We start from the raw sequence: 9,528 nt of genomic DNA, 5'->3' as shown, positions 1-9,528 counted from the left end.
GGACTTTTAAGTTGGAAGCACTTATTCGTACCGTTTGTGTAAAAAGTCGAGAAGCACTTAAAAAAAGCTACGATTCCTAGCTTTTGTTTCACGACTTCTACTTTTTTGCCAAACACTTTAATCACTTATAAGTCTTAACTAACTTCTAACTTCTACTTCACTTTTTTATTTTAAGCAAGAAGCACTTATTTTAAGCTCAGCCAAACGGCCCCTATATTCCCATCATAAAATTATTTTATACACACACATTGTACACACATATAGTTGTATAAACCTCTTGGATCCCATATAAACCCCTTTATTTATCAAAGCAAAAGAAGAAAATAAAGACATCCCCACAACACAAAAGTCCTCCATTCTTTTCCTCACATTCTCTCAAAACTCACACACAAAACTCACACACTCGTTTTCTGCTTAGAGAAAATGGTGGATATTGATATAGATACGAAAAATGAGAGCCCACGGAAAGAGAAAAAAATGTTCATCGGAGTTGTGTGGAACTGCGCAGCTGAGCTCAAGTTGCTGCTCACAGCTCTTCTCTTTCTCACGTCTCTCTTGACTATCTTTCAGTTCCTACCTTCTCAACTCTCTTTCTCTTCCTTTTGCATCTCGCCGGAAAAAATGGGCCCCACTAACACCTTAATTTCTAGAAACGCACTCGCCGGAATAATCCCGCCGGAAAATGGAAAAACGGGGACAAGCCCACTTGATCTTACGGAAAACCCACCAAATATCACCGACATTTCCGCCGACCCATCACCGCCGGAAACTCGACTTCCGACCGGCGTCATTAAGCGACGGTTCAACACGTACGGCGCTGCTGCGTACAATTTTATACTAATGTCAGCTTATAGAGGGGGTCTAAACACTTTTGCAATCAACGGGTTGTCTTCAAAACCTCTCCATGTCTTTGGGAAACCATCCTACACTTGTGAGTGGGTCCCACACGGGAATTCCGGCGAGCCCATCAAGGTTGCTGGCGAGAAAATCCTGCCGGACTGGGGCTACGGCCGTGTATACACAGTTGTTATAATCAACTGTACTTTCCCCACCCCAGTTTATAAAACTGGCGGGAAATTGCTCCTCCATGCCGCCGCCAACGGGGGCGGCGACACGGAGCTGAATGTGACAGACACATTTGTTGTGTTAACTGAAGCTCCTAATTCACTGAACCCTAGAATTTTCACTGACCCTCCTAAGTATGATTATTTGTACTGTGGGTCTTCACTATATGGTAATTTAAGTCCACAGAGAGTGAGAGAATGGTTAGCTTATCACATAAGAATGTTTGGTGAGAAGTCACATTTTGTTATACATGATGCTGGTGGGGTCCACCCTGAAGTGATGGAGGTGTTGAGACCTTGGATTGAGAAAGGGTATGTCACATTACAAGATATTAGAGATGAAGAAAGGTTTGATGGGTACTATCATAATCAGTTCCTTGTTGTGAATGATTGTCTGCATAGATACAAGTTTATGACCAAGTGGATGTTTTTCTTTGATGTGGATGAGTTCATTTTTGTGCCTAAGAAGAGTACATTAAAATCGGTTATGGATTCGTTTTCTGAGTTTTCGCAGTTCACAATTGAGCAAATGCCTATGTCGAATAAGTTGTGTCTTACTGAAGATAGAGGCAAAAGTTACAAGTATGATTTCTTTTCCTCTAGCTTTGTTTGTTTCTTTTTCGGATTAATCTGCCTCATTGTTTGTTTTGTGGGTAATTGTATGAATTTAGTTAACTGTGCACTAAAATTACTACTTCGTCTTGATTTGCATTGACAGTTAGAGGAGTTATGATTCACATTGTATGAGTTTAGGTAAATGTCTTAAAATTGGTTTAGATTTGCATTGGAAATCCTAGGTTTTAAAATGAGCATTTGTGAGCTTACACTCTGAAGCGATGACAGCATGATACTCCTATGTTTTGAGGTTAATCAGCACATTTGATTGCTGCCATTTGCCTTAAGGCACAGTCAGCTGATGCTAAGAGTCTCTGTCTGTAATTCGTTCAGCTTAAAATCGGTAAGCGGATCTAGGACCTTTAGTTTCAATCTTCTAGTCGGATACTTTAATGGACCTTTGAACATTGTTGCAGTAGTCAGATTTGAACAGGTACAGAACCTTAAAGTCATGAAGTAGGGATCCCTCTGTTTAACTAGGAATTTTTAGAGCAGTGCGAAACATAAATTGTTTATCGTTTCAGTGTCGGTAGTATAATGGTATCTAGCAAAAGCAGAAACCAAGACATGATGCATGTAATGCATCAATTGTAGTAGTAATTAAGTATGAATGCAGATTGGCATTTGTTGTGATATCTTAGGTGGCATTTTTGGTAATATCTAGGTGGTTTATATTTGTTGTGTGTGTTAAGCTGCCCATCTTCTGTCAATATTATTGTGAAATGTCTCCTAATACGCAGCATTTAGTTGCAACATTAATCGTTGATTTTTTTCATTTCAGGCATATTTAGGATAATTATATGTTAAATTATGTGGTGTGTGGTGTGTATGTGGTTGTTTTATTACCTTGTTCATGTGGCATTAGTTGATACCAGGTGGGGTGTCTTACAACTGTTCGAAATTGATAGTTCTTTACTAATAAAAATTCAAAGGAATCCCTCCGATTTGGCGTTGGGGTCCTACTTGTAATTTGATTAACCTAATTGTACAACAATTGATTCAATGATAGCATAATACTATATGTTATCGTGATGGCCATGTTTATTATTTAGGCTTTATTTAGGGGAGGCTGTATCTTAATGAAATATCGAGTATCACCTCTTTGCAACCATTCTAATTTTGTAATGAATATGCATGTATATCTTTGTGTATTGGTGGTTTGGTGCATATGTATTTTAAGATCTATAATAGTTAATTACCATATCTCCCGTGACTGGCTGTTGAATCTTGTCAGATTTGTTGTCTGATTTTGAATATTCAGTTGTTGAAATGAGTCAATTTATTTTAAAATGCAACCGCCACAAAATTCGATAAATCTACTCACTCATGCTGCTAAATTACCCAGTTCGTTAAATTTCTGCAAAAAAAATATATTTACCTTAAAGTAATTAGTTGGTAACTAGCTTTCCAGCTTTGGAACTCGAGACTGTTGGGACAAAAGAATTCTAAATCTTGTTAATCACCTCGAAAACCATAAGAAGTTCATGATATATAATATTTCGGTTTGTCTAGTGTGTGCCCATGGGCACATGCTAAGCACAAAAATTTATAGTTTTAGAAGGTTTTGATTGGTGTGGTTGTTGTAAATGCAGGGGGGCCATCATTATTGAAGAGTGTAAGCCAATCAAAACCCTCCAAAGTCCAAATCCATAGATTTTGGTGCTTAGCATGTGCCCATGGGCACACTATAGAAAAACCGATAATCTTTATACCATGTTTACGTGTAAAATATTGTTCCCAATATGTGCCCCAGTTGATCAACTATTTTGTTCTAGACTATTCTAACAATTTATAATGTTTGGAGGATTGGTAACTGTTGAGTAGTGCAGTACATGATGATGCTTTCTTATCGCAGGAAATGGGGATTTGAGAAACTGGTGTATAAAGATTCAAAGAAAGGAATCAGAAGGGACCGTAAATATGTTGTTCGACCACGAGACGTGTTTGCAACTGGAGTTCACATGTCTCAGAATATGGTCGGCAAAACAACGCATAAAACTGAGGGGAAAATCATGTACTACCATTATCATGGAACCATCTCAGAAAGACGCGAGCCATGTCGCCAACTAATCAATGTTACACAGCTAAATTTTGAGCGAACTCCCTACGTTTTGGACACCACAATGCGAGATGCTGCAGGAGCTGTCAAGAGATTTGAACTGAAAATGATCGGCTCAACATTACAAAGAACGCGTCAATGACAGCCTCACAACTTTGTATGAGCTACCACTTTTAACTTATCTGTCGGTAGAGTGAATATTACTTGAATTCTCTTTTTTATTCTTTGTACTTATGTGGTTTTTGCCGTTGAGAAGATATATAGATACAGGTGGTACATAATTGTTAAAAGCTTACTGTCCAAATTATTTTAATCTTTGATGAAAATAGTTATCTATCCCATTCATGGGTTGCATTGTCGGTTTGTGATGATACATGGGAGTATGGGACCATTTCCCCTTGAGCCTCAAATGACAGATGAGGGGCTCCATGAGTTTGTTGGGTGCACACTCATTTTCATTTTCATTGTCAGTAACAGAGACTATAATAATGTACTTGTGTACTTTATTAATCCGATCGCACTTACTCATGTATTTTGTTATCGAGAGAAGAGAGGTATCCGTAGACTATATCGATGATCGGATGACATTGACAGATTTATATTTTAGATGGCTGTATTTGTTCTAGTTGTGATGTGTTTTTTTATATAGTTTGAAGAATTCTCAACATGGTGGTGGAATGAATGATTGAGAACATGGTTTGGTAGTATCTTTAGCATTTAGCAAAGGAGATGGGAAAGAAAGTGTAATATGTTTGGGAAAGAGAAAAGGAAAAAGCAGAGAAATATAGAATGATAATGAGGGAGTGATAGCATGTGGACAAAGTCAAAAATGGCATGTGGATGACAGAAGGCAACTTTTGATAATTAAGCTCTGGACAACTTTGTCTACAGGGTAATCGAAACACCAAGGAAGCTCAAGAAGTAGAAACAAGAACCTAACTAGTTGTTCTGTGATTAATACTTGATAGGGTGCGAGCACAAACTTGTATATTTTTATTCTCGTTCTCAAGTATGATCGGGGCCCCGGAGTGCCATATTGCTATTCCTGTCGATGGTGCCTAATCCGAAATCGTTTCCGAATACAAACTTGATTCTGAAATACGTCCCGATTGATTCTGAAATACGTCCCGATCATTATTAAACAAGAATTCTCTTCCTTTCCGATCACTAAACAAGGATTTTCTTCCTCTCCTATCCACACATATTATTGAATTCGTCCTCCAAATATTCTTGTTAAATAGGTAAAAAGATTGAAATAATTATATTTAAACTTCCTTGTTAAGTTAGATAAGTATCCTTATGAGATGTTAGGTCATATATGTCTCCCTTGTGTGATTTTAATGGATTTCTCAAAATTGAATATCTTGAGATGTATTTGAATATCATAATTTAAAATCATAATTGGATATGTCATAATTATGATACATTTTTAAAAATACGAATTAAATATTCTCGGATTTCATGAATAGAAAAAATCTCTTATAATCTTAGTTGTTACACCCCTAAGAATTAATTTATTATAATAAAATTTCCAATTTTATATCACCTTTCTCTGCTTTATCATGGTATCAAAATTTTCACCTTTTGTGCATCTTGCTAAGGCAGTTGAGAATCAATAAATACTCGACATTTAGTCATTTATTATTTGAAATGTTGTAGTATCAAGTAGTGTCTCACAACAGTAAATAAAATAGAGAAAACCAATTGCTACGCCCCTAAACTGAAGCATCAGGCTTTAAGACTTAAGAGCATGCTCTTTACAAAATTGTATGCTACATCTGAATGCCCAGCCTGGTGAAGCAAATCAACCTATGCAGCCACAGCGTTTCAAACTTTGTCTGACCCGTACTTGTGCATCCGATCAAAACACCGCTAAGGCACTGAACCAAGCTGACAATAAGGACACAGAGCTTACATTGGGCCGTTTGAGTGAGCTTAAAATAAGTGTTTCTTACTTAAAGTAAAAAAGTGAAGTAGAAATTAGATGCAAGTTATAACTTATAAGTGATTAAATTGTTTGGGAAAGAAGTAGAAGTCATGAAATAAAAGCTAGTATTCTCAACTTCTTATAACCACGTTTTGACTTTTTACGCAAACGGTACGAATCTAACTTATAAACAGCCATGATCTTAGTTAACCCCCTCACCAAGCATGTATCTAAATAACAGCAGAGATGTCTCACCATGGCCGTAATTTGTATTTTTGTTAAGTAGCATGGCATTGCAACTCAGGACTTTGCAAAATAAGGAAATTGCATCTTTTAATCTCCCACATTTTCCCATAGAGGTCAATGAGGCCAGTCCCCACAGAAACATAAAGATTAGAACCAGATTTCAGTGTATGTGCCTGAATTTTTGTCCCTACTCGCAGGCTTCCTAATGAGCCTAAACACTCATCCAAGTTGCTTGATCTGGTATTAATATATCTTCACACTTTTCCAGCATGCCATGTACTTCAATTGCCTCACTTGCAAACCCGTTCTTAGCATAGCCGATTATCATTGTATTCCAAAAGATTAAATATTTCAATGGAAGCTCTTCAAAATTATTTAGCGACGAGTCCATGATACCTAACTTTACATACATGTCCACAACTGCATTTTTCTAAAGTCTACTTTTGCAGGCTGCCTGAAATCTCAGCACATAAACAATAAACTGAAATCAAATCAGACCCATATCTTGCATCACAATTGTTGTTATTACCCGAATATTATCCCCCTCTAAAGTTAATAATTTCAAGAAAACAAAAAGAACTTTTTTAACTAAATAAGCAGCAAAATTACAAATTAAAAGTTACTCCCTCCGTCCCAGTCATTTGTATACAAATGGCTGGGACACGGAGACCAAGAAAAAATGTAAAAAAATGAGTAAAGTTAGATGAAAAGTGAGTAGAGTGGTGGGACCCATTTATATTTAATAATAGATTTGAGATAGTGGAGGAAAGTAGTGGGTGTAATAGTGTTTATACTATTATAGAATGGAGATAGTGGGAGATAGTGGAGGAATGTAGTGGGTGTAATAGTGTTTATATTATTATAGAATGGAGATAGTGGAAAAAAGTAGTTGGTGTAATGTTATTTTATATTATAAAAGTTACTACTTTTGGTATGTATACAATTGGTGGGACGTCCCAAAAAGGAAACTGTATACAATTCATTGGGACGGAGGGAGTACAAATGACATCATAATACAAGAATTGATTAAAGTAAATTTGACAGTATATACATCAAATGAAATTTCAAGATAAAAATTGAGGTTGACTTAAAATGACCAAGAACAAAGAATTTTAATTAAAAACAAGAATTAGTACCTGAATTATATGAATGTTAATTTGGGGTTTAGGGTTTTAGAAAGTACAAACAAGTCGGGTCAAAGAAGAGAAAAAGGTGATGGGCTTGGGTTTGGGCGATGTAGAGGATAAAATTGGGCTTAACGTTTTGTAAACTGAGTGCAGCTACAGGAGTATATGTTTTCGTCCTATCTGTTACTCTGCAGGTGGACTGGTTGTTAGAGCAAGTGCAGTGCTGAGCCCAAGGGCTTAGCTCCTTTCTTTTTTCCTTGCCAAATAAAAAAGATGGGCTCTTAAAAAATTTGGACAACTCATCCCAATGCAAGTCCATGAGATAATCATATTTGCAGTGTATAAATGAAATATAAACAGAAAAAAATTGCTCCAGAATCGAGTCGGATTTGATTCGATACAATTTTGTTCCAAATAAAATTTTTTATTTGGCTAAATATAGAAGTTACACCTGATAAATTTCAAAGCTTACTAGATCCATTGGGGTTTAAACGAATTGAGTATGGATCAGATGGGATAATCCCCAAATATAATGCACTTCCTATTACATGTTGCGGTTCAACTAATCTTTGAGCTTATCACATTGGATCACAGGGTCTGTTGGGCTTCTGATTTTCAGGACAAACTTATAACACATGAGAAATCACTGCCATTTCACAATAAATTTATTTTCGATGAAAAATTAAAGAAAGAAAAAGTTAACGTTGCTGAAATTAAGAAGGCATTTGACGGTTATTTTCAATCCTTATGTTTTTTTTTTTTGATAACCAGTGTGATAAAAAAACGCAAATCAGTATCGAAATAAGGATTAATCGTACTTATCAAAAATACTTACTAATTAATGATTAATCAGATTAATCATCAATTTTCTGACCATGTTTACAGCTTACTACAGGCTTTAGAACCGAAAGTGGTTGTGTCATTACTTTTGTATAACTACATTCTCGGACACTGAACATGAGGCTAACAGGGCATAGTAGCTATGTATGGTCACCAACAATAACCAGTTGCATTGAGATCGACTCATTAGACACTGACCCTGGAGTTCGTATCCACTGTCAGAATTGAATACTATGGGGGCCATTTACAATCTTCGATAGGTTGGAATGATCGTCCAGAATATTCTTCTTAATAAAGTGCAACGCATAACTATTACAGTACTCTCCTAAGATTGCTCCAACGGTCCGTAATATAAGATCTTGTTGGGGCCGTCCTCACTTGACTCACACGACTGTCATTCTTTCGAAAAACAAAGTTCTGTTACTGCTTTTGTCTAAGACAAGATTTTATGGTAAGAGCCTGCAGCGCAGCTGCATTAAGCATTTCCCTTGATATTTCGAAACATTCCAATGACAGCTCTATCGGATCTTTTGCGAATCAAGTGGCTCATAGCTCCCTTGTTTGTATAGATGTGATTTTATTTCAAATTCGAATACCATTTTATAAGTGCAGTCCTGGACTCTATAGGATACACCAAATACTCACACTTTTTCGATGTTGAAATGTTGATTAGACTCCATCTCCATTGCTTGGCTTCTAATAGCGCAAGTCGTAATTGATGGCTTCTAATTTCATACCTAATGCCCGCATTCATTTAACAGATTTTTAGAAGAAATGATGATTATGATGCGCATGAGGCAACTTGCTGGATATCTCGTTCGTACACATTTTATCTTTGTTCCCCGGCCTCTAGTGAGTTTAACTAAACCACGGAAACTTATACCAGCTATTTATTTTTTTTTAAACGGATATGCATCAAGAACTTTTGGATTGAGAAACAGACAAGCGGAAACGGTAGGAAATATATGTTGGGGAGGGATGAATTGTGGGTCAGAAGACAGTTGTTCAGGGACAAAAATTATCTCATTGTAGGTGCATATGTCCATTGAATGTCATCATATGTATAAATTTATGTGTGATGACCCCATCTACTTGAGTCCTCCGCCAATCATGCATAGGGCATTGTCACAAGGTTGCTCAATTCAAATCATTTGAACCATATAAATTTTAGGCCATATTTTGCACCTAACTAATTCATTAGGGTGAAGCAATGGTCTATCAAGTAACACCAGTTGCAGACAGTATGATCTGAATACAATTATGCAGACATGTTTTCCGAAGAATAGGTGTGATCAATGGACATTTTAGTTGAGATCTGAATGTTCTTAAGAGTAAATGTGAGTAATAAGATGATCCTAAGTCCTAATTACGAGTCATTGATGTAATGATACGTTTTCAGCTCTTGCATTGCTGTCGCTACTCAATGAATTGAACAAGCGCACATGCGCGGTTGATATCTAATTTGTTTCTTAGGAAAATGTTTGTTTAGACTGAAAGCCCCAGACAGAAGCTTTTACATTCAAAGGCCCTGTCAATTGTGTTGCACCTCAAATGTAGAATCTTTTTGTTCATCTTTTAAGAGATCCCGGTATCCATGACATTCTAGGCTTCTAGCCTCGTGAATATCCCTCTTCTCTTTGGTACCATAAA

General features: G+C 36.6%; 1 protein-coding gene across 1 annotated transcript; it reads left to right on the top strand.

Moving 5' to 3' along the window:
- Positions 1-258: 258 nt before the first annotated feature.
- LOC108204851 (galactan beta-1,4-galactosyltransferase GALS3) lies at positions 259-4,028 on the top strand. The gene is made up of 2 exons (XM_017374495.2): positions 259-1,646; positions 3,535-4,028. The coding sequence occupies exons 1-2, from the start codon at positions 424-426 to the stop codon at positions 3,878-3,880; spliced, it is 1,569 nt and encodes a 522-aa protein (XP_017229984.1). The 5' UTR covers positions 259-423; the 3' UTR covers positions 3,881-4,028.
- The last annotated feature ends 5,500 nt before the right edge of the window (positions 4,029-9,528 follow it).

The sequence above is a fragment of the Daucus carota genome, chromosome 1 (assembly GCF_001625215.2).
Source record: "Daucus carota subsp. sativus chromosome 1, DH1 v3.0, whole genome shotgun sequence".
In the NCBI taxonomy this organism is placed as follows: domain Eukaryota; kingdom Viridiplantae; phylum Streptophyta; class Magnoliopsida; order Apiales; family Apiaceae; genus Daucus; species Daucus carota.
This window is presented reverse-complemented; position numbering and strand designations above follow the sequence as displayed.

Bases quoted from the DNA above. Each gene is read 5' to 3' on its own strand.
- LOC108204851 (XM_017374495.2), top strand. From the start codon at position 424: ATGGTGGATATTGATATAGATACGAAAAATGAGAGCCCACGGAAAGAG. The intron at 1,647-3,534 runs GTATGATTTCTT...TTCTTATCGCAG, and splicing joins GATAGAGGCAAAAGTTACAA to GAAATGGGGATTTGAGAAAC.